Source organism: Egretta garzetta, unplaced genomic scaffold, assembly GCF_000687185.1.
Source record: "Egretta garzetta isolate BGI_Z169 unplaced genomic scaffold, ASM68718v1 scaffold149, whole genome shotgun sequence".
Taxonomy (NCBI): Eukaryota; Metazoa; Chordata; class Aves; order Pelecaniformes; family Ardeidae; genus Egretta; species Egretta garzetta.
In genome coordinates, this window is record NW_009269998.1 from 1246312 (window position 1) to 1261381 (window position 15070).

The 15070-nt window shown below is 44.7% G+C and overlaps 1 protein-coding gene across 1 annotated transcript in view; it reads right to left on the reverse strand.

Moving 5' to 3' along the window:
* DPYD (dihydropyrimidine dehydrogenase) overlaps positions 1-15070 on the reverse strand; it is a 372577-nt gene that overhangs the window by 39007 nt on the left and 318500 nt on the right. Inside the window, exon 21 of the mRNA XM_009647526.1 lies at positions 11535-11684. Coding sequence (XP_009645821.1) covers positions 11535-11684 — 150 coding nt within the window. The remainder of the gene's footprint in view (positions 1-11534; positions 11685-15070) is intronic.

Consider the following 15070-nt stretch of genomic DNA (forward strand, 5'->3'; position numbering starts at 1 on the left):
GGGGGGGAGTTAGCAGCCGGGCAGAGGCGGTGCTGAGGGCCAGGGTTTGGGGGTGGGATGGCAGGGGTAGGGGAACCGGTTGGGCTTGGTGATCTTAAAGGGCTTTTCTAACCTAAACGATTCTATGATTCCATGATAGGTCAACGCAGTGCAGAAATCTCTGTTCTCACCGCCTGTATGCAGAAATGCTGTGCCCAGCCATTCAGTCGCTGGGGGCAGTTGCCCTGTGCCAACATAGGACTAACGGGCAATGAAACAGAAAGGTATTTTTAAGTCATTTGTCCATAAAAACTCAGGAAGTACTGCTGTGATTGCCAAGGCGTCCATGTGGTTGGATCAAAACTCCACAAGATTACAGAAAAACCTTCAAGGGTTTTTTGTTTTTGTTTTTTTTTTATAGCAATAAAAAGAAAATAGGTGGGAAAGGACGTAATCAAGTTCCTTAAGTATGATCTTAATCTTTAAGCAAAAAGACATTTCAATTGCGTATGATTAGGCCCTGTTAGTTCCAGTGGTTTACACTGAGTCGCTGTTTGAACACTTTGTTAGGATGCAGTGGCTTCCAAGTGTGCAGCCGAAATGCCGGGAAGGGCCACAGGCTGCAAATCAGACAGGGAAAGTCTGCCAGTCCAGCACATACTCCTGGCAACCCAAAATTTCTCCCAGCTGTGCTTCTGATAGCCTTCATGCATTCAAGTTTTAAAAGTCTTCCCTACCTTTAATCTCCGCAACCCAGCACGAAACCTCCATCATTTCTACAAAAAGGTTTTCCTTCCAATCAGGATAGTTTTTCTCCTGCTTTTCCTGAATGCTTCCTTTTTTTTTCCATTCAACTCATCAGTCTTGGTGGAGTTCTCACTTGACATCATAAAATCCCCCTCTCTCAACTGATTGCAAACTTCAAATATTTGTAGACCACTGAGTTCTCCACCTCTCATGTTTACTCGCATCATTTAGGCAGCTTCGGAGTTTTAGTTTCTTTAGCCTCTCCCCATAAATCACTTCTGGATTTCTCCTACATCTGTGCATGTCACCACACTTAAGGCTGTGCTTAAGGGCCAGATCTGTTCCTAAGAATTAAGAGAAGTTGTCGTCAAAATGCCTCTCAAAACTAGCGCAAGAATAACACAATTCTTGGAAAACAGGCTGAAAACGAGCACCTAGTCTGCTGTCTATGACCAATCCCGCAGACTTCGTTTTGCACTTCCCTTGCACGGCGCTCCTTGCAAACAGCTTGCTTAGATGAGAAGTTTAAAGGGCCAATGATTCTTGCAGAAGCTAAAAGCCCAAGTCTTTACACGCTCATCAGTAAGTACGTCTGTGACTAGGGACATGGTTTAGTGGTGGGATGGCAGGGGAACGGTTGGGCTTGATGATCTTAAAGGTCTTTTCCCACTTAAAAGATTCTATGATTCTATTCACAGAATCACAGAATCCCAGACTGGCAGGGGTTGGAAGGGCCCTCGGGAGCTCACCCAGTGCCACCCCCCTGCCCAAGCAGGCTCACCCACAGCAGGGGGCACAGGACAGCGTCCAGGCGGAGGTTGAAGAGCTCCAGAGAAGGAGACTCCACAGCCTGCCTGGGCAGCATGGGCCAGGGCTCAGGCACCCTCCAAGTCAACAAGTTCTTCCTCACGTTCAACTGGAACCTCTTCTGCTTCAGTTTGTGCCCATTGCCCCTTGTCCTGGTGCTGGGCACCACTGAGAAGAGTCTGGCTCCATCCTTGTGACACCCACCCTTGAGATATTTGTAGGTGTTGATGAGATCCCCTCTCAGTCCTCAGTCTTCTCTTCTTCAGGCCGAACAAGCCCAGCTTCCTCAGCCTTTCCTTGTAGGGGAGATGCTCCAGTCCCCCCATCATCCTTGTTGCCCTCCTCTGGACTCTCTGCAGGAGTTCCTCATCTTTCTTGAACCGGGGAGCCCAGAACTGGACCCAGTGCTCCAGGTGGGGTCTCACCAGGGCAGAGTAGAGGGGGAGGAGAACCTCCCTCGACCTGCTGGCCATGCTTCTCTTAATGCACCCCAGGATGCCCTTGGCCTTCTTGGCAACAAAATATTCTATGATTCTAGTACCATAAACAAAATGGGAACTCATAATAACAGTAGGTTTTACTAATAATAGCCACCTGTAGATACAGAAGAGACATTTCTGATGGCAGGGATGTTTCTAAGCCATCTGGATTATTTGTAGGGAATAGCCTGCAACTCCGTAAGACTAGATCTCGTATAACATCAAGCATTTTACCAGTGCTTAATGAATAAAAAGATGGTTAGAAGTACTGCTTAGAAATACACAATATTGTTAATAAATGACTTCTCTCACTAGGGGTGGATTCTAGAGGAAGAATTTCATATCATCAGGTTCTCAGACTAGTAATTACAGCTTACATTTTGAAAGGCACAACCTTGCTTTCGTGGATGCAATTTGCATCAAAATCTGCACTTACAAAATCAGGGAGAAGAGTTTTGCACACATAAATTAATTGCCAATGCATTTTCTAGTGCTCGAACTGTAGACAATTAGCTATCAATCACTGCTGACCAGGGCTTTACTCGGCGAGGACACAAGGAATAAAGCTCTGCAACTAATACCAATTCCGTGAATACTGCGGTGTCCTAAACATCCCCAAACTCTGTGAGTTTCACCTGACAAAGAAAAATCTCTTTGGCTGTAAAGGCTGCTAAAGAACGGAAGGTTGGGGAAAGAGGGGGGAGAGGGAGAGGGACTGATTTGCTCTCAATGAATATGAAAAAGCTGATCTCTGCCATTGAGGAAAATTCTTGCACCAGCAAGTGCTGACTGATTGCGATGAGGAATGCTTTATCACCAAGATCCAGACCCCCTTTCATAGAGTGATTATTATTCCTGTCATGACCCTCTGGTCATCAAGCCACAGTGTCTTTTGTCACGAAACAACTATCCAATAAGGAATAATCTAGGAATAAGCCTGTAGCATAATATCTTCTACTTGCTTATACACACAGCAGGAGGAGGAAAATCTTCTTCCTATGAGTTATTACCTGCCCTAATCCACTTTGGAAAATAGCAGTATTTCCATAATTTTGTGAAGCATGCAAACATATTTTGCACAAACCACAGCTACCTGAGTAGCTCAGCCCCAGAGCTGCAAGCAGATCTAAAAGCTCTCGCAGGTAGTAACGAATAGTCCCAGCGTCACCATCAAATCCATGGCAGCACAGAAATTCTCAAAAATTCCCATTAAAACTTGCTACGGACATGCAAAGGCTGAACTGCGTGCCAGCTTGCCTCTATGTTTAATTCCGTACTGTCTTCAATAAGGCTGAGGTCTGGCTTAATTCCCGATGCTATTCTTGGAGCAACAGCCCTGACCAACAGAGGTAACGCATGTACAAAGCCCCCAAAACCCAGCACATATGTCCTAGCAACATCAGCCCTGTCTTAGTTCCTATACAATCAAACAACGCTGAACTCGTCAGAACAGAGATGTTTTACGTTAACACCACCGCTGTCCATACTAATATCATCCCGCTCCAGAAGTCTGCAGAACTCATTTAACCTCCCGTGCGTGATTTCTCTGGCTTTTCTCATTTGGCTGCTGGAGAAAGGGGCCACCGGTCCACGGCCAGTGCGCACTGCACTGAAAGCATCCGGGGGGGGACGGGCTGGGAGCCCCAGCTCCGGGGGCAGAGGTGAGAAGCAACCTCTGGCCACAAGCCTGGTTCTTTTTACGCCTTTTCTGTCCTTATTGCTTATGTACATCACCTAACGCAAGGGCTGTTTCGCACGGTTTTATCCAACTAGCAGGCTAACCCTAAGTAACAAATACAACAATACACACATACAACTGTACAGAATAAAAAATTAATGGTGTTGGAGAAGGATGTTGCACAGAGACATTATGTGTGACACTGGGGAGGAAGTGGGGGTAAGCGCGCATGGTTAATATGAAAAGATGTCAAAAAAAATGAAGCATAATAATAGTGCAATTTATCCTTGCTAAACGCACTGCGCTGTGCTATAATTAAATATGAAAACCTAAATTTATCTCTATGTTCGGCTGTCATTAACTTAACAGGGAGTGCACATGTTCTAATCTAATGGCTGATTTTTTTCTCCATGTGCAGCATATTAAAATGTATATTAGCCTCAAGGTGCATAAACACAAAATAATAGACCAAAGGTTTTGGCCTGTGGAGAAAAAAATCCATGCTCAAAGGCCGTCAAGTAGCTGGTGATGCAGGGGAGACACTCACTTAGCCTCATTAAGCCAAAGCTCTCTTTTGCTTGTCTTTTGTTCTGCATGACAGCAGCCTCTTTGTTGTATAATAATTCATTCCAAGTTCGTTCCAAGCTACCGAAACTGGTGAACTGTGGCCATTTTAATGAGCAGTATTGGTGGTATGCATAATCTGGAAGCCACGTGGACCAGGCAATCACAGAGCACTGCAGCCAGCAAAATGAGATACTGTCGAAATCACAAATTTGTCAAGTTGTTTTTGGACAGGGTATTATAATAAGCACTAAAATATGCATCTTATTACTCTGCATCTGCCAGTCAAAGATCACTGTAATGAATGCATGCTGCAGGGTATGACCAGGCCGTTTCCCTAAGTAAAACAAACTGCAGAGTACAAAAAAAGAATTATGTATTTTTGGCAGGGCCTGGATTTTTTTTATTTTTTTTTTTTTTTTAAATCCTTTTGCATCAGGTGTTGGATTTTCCTGGCTTGATGTCCATTGCCAGTGGTGAACGCACTAAAACCGCCACAGCCAAGGAGTTAACGTGAATACATTGTTCCTTAATAGCCACATTTACTGGCTGTGAATATGGAACTTGAAGCTCGGTGCTCGAAGCAAATTTAGCATACAGTACGTATAAAACCCACAAATATGAAACTACTTTAAATCCACTTTAATAATCCTAGTTCCTTTTGTTTTATCCATTTCTACTGCAAACGGCTTCACCGTTAGGGAAGATACTTTTTACGTAACGACCCGCAGTCTCTGTGAGAAACAGCACTGTAGATAATGACAACATAAACTTCCATAATAGACCAGTTAGGAAAAAAAAAAAAAAATGTTAGAGAGGTCCTTTTTTCTACAAATTGGTCAGGCCAGGGATGGCTCGTAATTGCTTTCGGCATGCAAACGGCTGGGAGGTTCACCAGCCTGGTGTGACTCTGCGCCGCGGGGTGCAGAGGTGCTCCCCAAAATGTAAATGGTGATGCTCCCCAGAGGGACCATCAGGCTGCGGAGACCCTGCCTCAGCCCAGGGGAGGAGTCGAAAGACTGGGAGGGGGAAGCAGGGTGAAAGGACTCACCCACCCCCCCACACACCCCGCCTGCAGGTCCTGGTTGAGGCATATTTTGGCAGAGCCTTGTTTGCAGCCGACCCAAGGAGCGTATGTGGCAACAGTCGCTGTGTGTGCCGATGCACCACAATACCCTAAACCGAGAAGTGTCTTGATCAATACTGGCTTACACATAAGAGGCTTTGCCTGGCTGAGAGCTCTATTTCAGGTGCAAGCCTTAGCTAATGGGAAAAAGGATCAAACAGCCTAAAATGAATTCCCCCCCTCACGACTCTTCTTCAGAACTGGCGATGGCAATATGGGAAAAAAGGGTTTCTTCATCAACGTTAATTTTTTATTGCAGCCTCTACGCCACCACAGGATGAGCTGCTCTGTATTTCTGGACGTGGCCACAAACACCGTTTGTTCTGTCTTTATGCAGTGCTGGAAACAAGGGGATGGTTCTTCACCATCCTGGACAAACTCGCCTTCCTGAACAACAAGGGGCACGTCCAAAATAAGGGTGAAAACCTCTGCTCAGTGAAGGCAGCCAGAGGTCTTGAAGAATCTGAAGGCAGCCAAAACTTGGTGCATGCATTGCAATAGTGTTCTTGCACGGCCAGGAGTTCACATCTTATTTATTTAATAGAAGAGCTAACTTCACATTTTGTATGAAATCTCGATGGTGTAGCAAGGTTTTTCTTTGCCACACAAAAGGCTACTTAGATCTGACTGCAATCAAGTTAGAATTTAGCAGGTTTGTACTGTTTGGAAGACTGGGCTTTTAGCACCCATAGATCCACGAAGGAAGTGCACGGTTTAGTCTTAATGGGAAGTCCATGCATTCAGAGAACAAAACCAGCAGCTTGCTAAATTTAAGACGACAAGAATTTTCATTGAAGTTGATACACCGTGCATGTTCAGGGTCATTCTCCCTCATCTGTTGGCTGGAGAAAACCACCCTCTAGAAATGTGTTTTTATCAGATAGGGTTTTAACATTTTCAATAGAGCACAACCTTAACAGTCGAGGAGGAACCACGATGAAAACCAATTTGCTTTGGGTTTTGGATGTTTCTGGAATCAAGATGCTTAAATGATTACTTTTTCTTCTTTTTCATTTTTTAACCTTTAGAGACACTCAAGCAAAGATCAGGTTTTTTTGCAAAAATTCTGGTGCTGAAAGCAAGGTATGAAACTTCCCTATATATTTATCTCTTCCAATAAACCTGCACTTGCCAGCTGAATACACTGCCATGTGTTGAACGTTTAGCTACCTGGCACGTATAGAGGCCACTGCGTTAAGTAGGATTTTTATAGCTGACACGAGGTGGGAGTTTTTACCGAAAAACACTATCCCACCTTGGCGCCCAGCAGCTGACACCGGCGCATGGCTGGGACGGAATCACTCCGGCTCTCTGGAGTAAGATCAATGAGCAACTAACGAAGGAGCCCTGTAATGAACAGGGAAGGTGAGACAGCGACTGCGCACGGGAGAGCAAATCGCACCTCCGGGGAACGCTGAGCCCTACCCAGACACCCGGGGAGAACGGGGCTATCGCTATCGCTCCTGGTCCCGGCATCTCCCCGAGAAACTCGGGAATGTTATTTTTAGAACATAATTCGGTTAATTTGGGGTTATAAGGATACTACGGGTGCTCTCCCTCTGCCTTATGCAGCCGCCCGAATAACTTTGGGTTGTACGAGCACGCTCTGCGTCTTCACTCTCTGCCTGATTGCATCCCGCGCTTGGTCTCGGTCCTAAATTCACGCTGAGGTAAGCGTGCTTTTACAAAAGTTCTTCCTCGAGGGAGCTGGTGAGAAGCAGCGTGGTGTCATCATTACCTCGCCGTCCTCTCATCTTCAGTGTGGAGATTTGCAAGCCGAGATTATAGCCGAGACAAGCTGACAAGCTTTACTCCACGCATTTCATGGGAAGGCGATTCAGAGGTGATATTAATGACAGTCGTCCGTGTCAAGGCTTTGAATGGCAGGTCCTCCCACAGAGAAAAAAATAAAAAACCCAACTAAATAAGGCATCAGAAAAGCAATGGGGAAGGAAGCCCAGAAGACCGGCCTTGTCCACCTTGTGAGCCTGACGTGGCACCGGTGCTAGGACTGTCTTTGGAGCGCTACAACCATGGGAAAGAACAAATAAAACCGGTGGAGCTACAGCAAACAGCATCACCCGGTGACTGGAAGCCACGACCGAGGTGGTCAGCATTTCCCAGGGGAGTCTGGCTGCTCTGGTACTGCAGGTCACATCGTGGACAATGGCAAGTGTTGGCTCCAGCAGCAACTGCTGGGCTGGCAAAAGGGAAAAAGCCAGCGCTATTGAAAAGATGATCAGAAAGCATCTACCAGCTGGCTCAAAGAGGATAAATTTAGGGTCTATATACTCAAAAATACATTATAGAATCATAAAACCATAGAATTGTTTAGGTTGGAAAAGGCCTTTAAGCTCACCAAGCCCAACCATTCTCCTACCCCTGCCATCCCACCACTAAACCCTGGCCCTCAGGACCTCATCTGCCCGGCTTTTAAATCCCCCCCAGGATGGGGACTCGACCCCTTCCCTGGGCAGCCCCTTCCAGTGCCTGACAGCCCCAAGGGGAAGGAATTGTTCCTGATGTCCAATATTGTCCATTCTGCAACAGTGAAAACCATAAAAACAGCACTCAAGTTTCCAAAATATTTTCCAGTGCTATGATGCTTCTCATACGTTAAGGGCTATAAATTATCAGAGAAAGTATTGGTTTCATTAATGCAGAACCACGAACACGTACTAAGCAACATGATCCTATTCTTCAGCCACAAGTTGATACGTTTGCTGTTAAACTGCTTATTATATTACACTATTTAGCGCAGTATTTTTAGGATTTTTTCTATTTAGGAAGGGAATTATTTGTGATAAATGTAACTACTGACAGCGATAAGCATTCGGTTTGTCATTTATCTGGTGACTGCATGGCAAGGCAGCTTCAGTTTGATGCCAGGCGTACCATTTAGAAGAAAGTATTTATCTTTTGGTTTACTCTGGTCATCAAATACTACAACGTTTCATGACAAAACTCTACCATGTCCCTCCCCGGTGGCAACACCCTGCGCTCAGCATCTTTTTGATGCTGAAACCAGGGCAGAAAATGACTTCTCAAAAGAGTAGCGTGCTGCTCTATAAAAATATGGATGTTAACATTCTATATTGCATGGTGAATTGAAACGGCTACTGCTATGAACAAGGGAATAGGACCGGTCCTAACTCTGTAATACACCCAACACTGGGAGAGGCTCACTGAATTTGTATACAGTCAGAAGGCAAGTGCTTCTGGACACTATCAAAAATAATTCCTGTCCCTCAGTCCCTTCTCGATAAACTGCCAACTGCCTGAACTTCTTATCCCCGTGATTCTATATGGAAATTAATGGGAATTCTGTAACAAAATGGAGGACGATTCCTTTGTATTTTTACATGTACTGCACCAGAAACACAGTGTATCAAAATTAGCATCTTCACCTTTTTTTTTTTTTTTGGAACGCAAAAGTTTATCAGTATTTGCTGTTTAGCTTCTCACGGGCTCTTACTGAAGAAACAGCCTTTCATCTCACAGTAATACCAAGACAATCTTGGATGGCTCCTTCTAAGTTCTTTAAATCATAATGCAGGATTTGGGCTGTCACATTGTGCTCCACGTGTAACATATACATTCCTACACATCACTTTTATCGATGAGAACATATACATCACGCCGGCAGGCTATCTCCTCTTTGCCAAATGGCAAGCGAGGACGTGCTTTGTAGCGAATTTGTTTTAGAAAGAGAATCAGAACTGCGTGCTACGACTTGCTGCCAAGCAAGCTGGGTATTTGTGTTTGAATCGAGATGAAACTACAGTACTTAACTAAATTTACTAGGCACAAGTACATGAAATCCAATATTGATAATAATTTATGAAGGTAAGAATACAGATTCCTATAATACTCCAAACTTAGTTTATGATAACATAATTAGTTACACTAATAACACTGCTTAGGCACAGTCTTGCTAATTATGATATTATAAATATTAATGATATCAAGCCTTTGTATTTGATTGCCCCTAGTAGGATCATTTATCATGGTATTTCCTTTTACCCGTGCTGTATTATTTTTCTTCCTTTTCCCTTGAATGTTCATCCCTGGACAAACAGCCATCCGGAGCTTAGGCCTAAAATAGATCGCTACCTTATCGATGATGCAGCCTGGCTAAGTTTATATGTTATTATTTTAGTAGCAATGATCCAATGATATCATTCCATGCTCAGGGCGATCAAATACACTATCAGTTATATTCTGTATGCCTTGTTCCTTTTAAATGTCTCCCAGAGCCAGCCAGACACGATTACACAGGGCTTTGTTTTTCATTCTTTTTCATGTGACCTGTTTCAAGTTAAGATTCCTTTGAATTATTAAATGCTTCCTTAAAGCATCTTTTCACGTTACCTTTTTAAAGTTAATTATTGATGTAGTGACAAGTGGAAAAGACTAAGAATTATAATTTTTTTTTTTTTCCCCCTCATTCAAAAGGACACGAGAAACATCTTTGACAACGGTTGCCTGTTTAGTAAAATCCAAAGGTAATACAAAGATAGATGACTGAATGCTGCTTTAAAAAAGAATTGCAACAAATCTCTCTTACAGGAGCTGGAAATGCTGTGTGTGTTTCCACAGGTGTTAAAGGAAGGAAGTTCAGATATACCCCTTTGAGCCTGGTTTAACTGCTTAACATAAGTAGATGAAAACGAAACTGCTTATATCTTGTTTTATATTTAAGCAGCGTATTATCCAGAGCTTTAGGAATAGGATTGTCTTTTCTCCTGGAAGGTAATGTTATAATTTTCCGAGCTCCACAGAGAACAACAACAATATAGGAGTCTCTAATCTCCTGCTAAACCCAACTCCAGTCATCAGCAATGATAAGCAGAGATTTGGAGGCATTTGACACTCCAAATCCTACGCTTTTGTAATTCTTTACTTTTTACAACATTTTCAACGGTGTTCTATCAGATTTTGGAAGGGTAATCAATAGGCATGATGTATAACCAAAATCAGACTTCAAAGTGATCCCCTCTAGTAACCAGAAACAAAAGCTCAGGCTCCCTGCCGTGCAGGTGTTTTGCTCAGAGCAGCAGGCAGCGGGACATCAGCAGAAGCCAGTTACACCTCCCCACTTCTCAGCATGGATCAGCCGGAGCCCCGGTGGAGGGGTGAGCTGCAACCCATTGCATCTGGCAAAAAATCCCCAAAGATGCCTTTGTAGCAGGGAACTACTAGAGCAGGGAGGAAAGACAGTCCAGAGGTTCAGATTTCAGAGATACCATCGTTTACATTCCTGTTCCACCACAGACTTTCTAGGTTTAAGCCATCTTGCGGACTCTTAAATTATTCGGTGTCACCGTTCCTCACCTGGAACCTCCCTGCTGTGCAGAGGATTTGGGAGCCAGCACGCATGAAGGACCACGCGATGCTCAGGTACGATGTCCGAAGGGCCATTCCTACCTGATGTAGCATTTCCAACCAAGAGCTGGCTTGTGACAAGCGGTCCCAGCTAGTCAGGTCCAGTGCCAGAAGGCTTTCATGTCTCCTAAATATTGCACCCTGGAACACCCAGGAACTTCTGCCACAATCTTAGCATCAATCTGAATCGAGTTGAGTTTCATTAAAACAAGCAGTTCCAGAACTCATCCCAATGCATTTGTAATTTTACATCCTACACTTTTTTTCAAAGACATCATGTTATGAATCAAGTGGAGAGATCATATTTACAGTAAAAATGTTATTCCATATCAAGTCATTTCACGTTTGTCTTCTTAAGCTGCCTTCAGATATTTGTTAATACAAAGAAGGAAAAAGAGCTGGTGACTAATGGTGACAGCAGCAGTGGCTAATCATAGAATCATAGAATGTTTTGGGTTGGAAGGGACCCCCAGAGGTCACCCAGCCCAACCCCCCTGCAGCAGCAGGGACACCTTGAACCACATCAGGTTGCTCGCAGCCCCGGCCAACCTGGACTGGAATGTTCCCAGGGATGGGGCCTCCACCCCCTCTCTGGGCAACCTGTTCCAGTGTTTCACCACCCTCATTGGGCAGAATTTCTTCCTTAGATCCAGTCTAAACCTACCCTGCTTCAGTTTAAAACCATCACCCCTTGTCCTGTCACTGCTGGCCCTACTAAAAAGATTGTCCCCATCTTTCCTATAGGCCCCCTTTAGGTACTGAAAGGTACCGGTTTTCCTTTCTGGTGGCACATGGTTGCAGGACTCTGTCCATCCCAGTCTTCAAGTTCCTCGATGCTTTTCAGGTAAAGAAGAGCTCGCAGTCCAGTGCAGTAGTCATCGATAACAGTGAAATCTTGATTCTGGATTGCACTGCACACCTAGGAAGTGTAAGTGAGTTATCAGCACCATCCTGGCAGAGGAGCATATGGAATTAGCAAGCTCTTTGGACTTACTCATTATCAGATGACCCTTCCTGCAACTTCACTGGGAAAGAACTATAAGAATTCAGGATATTAATTGGCTGCTTAAGCCTATGTCATGATACCACCACTGCAGTTCAGGAGAAAAAGGACTCAGTAACACTAGTTATGCCTAGGTTTCCTAACGGCAGCCCTTAGACCAGAGCTGAAGGCTGTTCAGAAGCCAGCCTGTGAGCCCAGCCCTACGTGTGCCTGCCGGGGCGCTGATGCTGAGCATGCCAACCATGCTGGCAAACCACCAGTCATGCTCAGACCTTTGCCTGCCGACAGAGTGGTATTCATTCCCCAGCCTGCTCTGCTCAGGAAGCACAGATTTATCCAGTTAGGTCTCAGGCAAGCAAACCCCAGAACCACAGACTTGCTGAGGTTGCAAGACATCTCTAGAGATTGTCTTGGCCAACCTCCCAGCTCAGAGAAGGGTCAACTAGAGGAGGCTACCCAAGACCCTATCCAGTCGGGGTTTGAATATCTCCAAAGACAGGCAGAGACTACACAACCTCTCTGGGGAACCTGGTCCAGCGTTCCATCTCCCTTGCGGCTTTTCGTTATATTTAAATGGAATTTCCTGTGTTCCAGTTTGTGCTCGTTGCCTCTCATCCTTTGACTGGATACCTCCGCAAAGAATCTGGCTCCAATGAAAACGTCTCAGCAAACAGCACGCATCAAGCTGACCTGTTAGCGTGGGTGAGCATTGCCAGGTGCAGAACAGAACAGTCCCCTCCTGCTAATCACCACTTGCCATTCAGTGGTACGGGGAGGCCAGGCCCCTTTATTTTAGATACTTTAGAAACACAGACAGCAATATAGCTTTCTAAATACATAAAGCAATGATCCCTGACCCGCAGAGCTTAGCATGTAAACACAAAACTACCGACAGCAGAGAATAGTCTAACCATTTACACAGATTCTTCTGGACCACTTTGTGGATATCAGCTCAGATTTAAACCCAGAGAGACCCCCAACCAAACTGACGAGTGAATAAAAACCCCTGACTCTTCTCTGAACACCTTCTCATTAGCTAAACTCTAATCATCCATCAGTGAAGAGGTGCAGGGTTGGTTGAGTACCATTAATTGTCAGTCCCTGGAAATGCTCTGAAATTCCAGATGTGTCAGTGTTTTCAGCCTCTGATTCAGCTTTTACACTAAAAGCTAAAAAGAACGCTCCTGGTAATACCCACACTTACGTACACACATAGCGAACACAACCGTGAAGCAGCCACCTTCTTCAGAACATGATGGTATGCACGTGCGCAAGCACATCCACGCTCCTTGGACTTGAAAACACACCTGGGATCACAACGGACATCGGCACTTAAAAAATACAGGGTTTTCACCTTTCAGAAATGGTACCACCACCTGCAATTCCGAAGACAGGTACCCACCACACTGTAAAATACTGCACACTACAGCTCTACAAGGAGGAAAAATAAAAAAAAAAAAAAGGGGCAAACTATAAAATAAGCACAGGAACATTTTCTACGCAGTGCATTTACATTACACAAAATCTGTTTCTCTGGAGAAGCGGTGTGAGCATTAATTGGGTCTGTTACACCTTCCATAGACTTCAAGCCTTTTTTTTGTTTTCCAGGGCAATAACATCACAATAATTTCCTGTACAGGTTATTTAACTGCAAAACTCAACTGATGCTTTTTTAAACCTTTTTGTTCACCAAGGGATTCTCTATTTTTTTTTTTTTTTTTTTAGTGCATGGGTAACACTTCTATTAGCTACTCTTAAAAATACTAAAACTGTAAAAAAATACAGTTAAAAGCCATGTCATGTCACTAGAAACAAGTTCAGGCACTGTTGTCAAAATCCTGAAATATTTTGACAGGATGTATACACACGAGATACACTGGAGGATACCTGTAATAACCTTATAAATAAAGAGGCTTTTACTGTTTTCCGTCTTGTGGTGCAGTGTTATGAACTGCAATAATATAAAAATGTGCAGCAGATGATATCACACTAAGAGCTAACATTTGATCCCCGGGAGTCTAGGCACAGTGCGCTGTTTGCCTTCCCTGGAAAGCCAAGGAGGTTCCAGAACCTAAGGCAAAATGCAGGTTTTTTGAGAAAAATGTAAATCTCTGCACTAAAGAAAAATGGTATCTGAGATGGAAAGACTAGAAACAGAATTAGCAAATGGTTTCAGACGATCCTTCTCTTCTGTAGGTGCCTTATGACTCTGGTGCCCAATGGTGCAGATAATTAACCAAAGACAGGCCTTTCACTGATTTCACTGTGATAAAAGCAAGTGCTTATGTTTATGGGCCTTCCTTAGAACAAGACAGATCCAAACATTAACGCACACAAACCCAGCAGCAATAGTTTTGCCATGCTTTTGGCAAATTCCGAAACATCCTGAGCTTCAAAATTTCTTACGTCGGACATATCAGATGGTGAGATTTGTGTTTTAGGCTTACAGTATCTTCCGTGAGTCAGTGCAGAAGCCTCAGCTGCATTTTAAAAGGTGTGAACAAAGCCAAGAGAAAAGGTCACCCTGACCCATCAGCCATGACAATTTGTACACCACAGAGAGAGGTTTTTAGCATCATACCTGGCTGCCTCTGAATCACCAGTTTAAACGACACGCTGTGCCCTCTTTTCAGCACAAGAGAAGCGGCAGGTGAGACTCAAACTCACGCATCCGGAAAAATCACCGAAGAACTGAACCGACCCCTCTCCACACATCATTAATGTCCCCGCTTTGCTCCTGCTCCTCGCACGGGGAACAGGCATGCTTCCCCACCTTGCAAAGCTAAACGTCGAGCCCTCTCTTGGGCTGGTATCTTATTTTATGGGTTTGAAGAGCAGGAAGAGCAGTCCAGCCATGTCCATGCTTAGAATGGAACTGTCTTTTGGTTGCCACCACCTCTCATTTGATGTCTTGTTGAACCACCTCACCAGGAGATAAAGGCAAGCGGGGTGTTGCTGTAACAGCCGCCTTGCGTGCCGACAGGAGCCTTGCACGCCGATGGGAGCCTTGGAGATTGACGGGAGCCTTGCATGCCGATGGGAGCCTTGCATGCCGATGGGAGCCTTGCATGCCGATGGGAGCCTTGCAGATTGATGGGAGCTTTGCAGATTGACGGGAGCCTTGCACGCCAATGGGAGCCTTGCAGATTGATGGGAGCCTTGCATGCTGACGGGAGCAGCAGTGTAAAAGTGAACCACAGCCAGCCTTGCCCGCTCAGCTCCCCTCATAGAATAGAATCATAGAATCGCTTTGGTTGGAAAAGACCTTTAAGATCATCGAGTCCAACCTTTAACCTAACCCT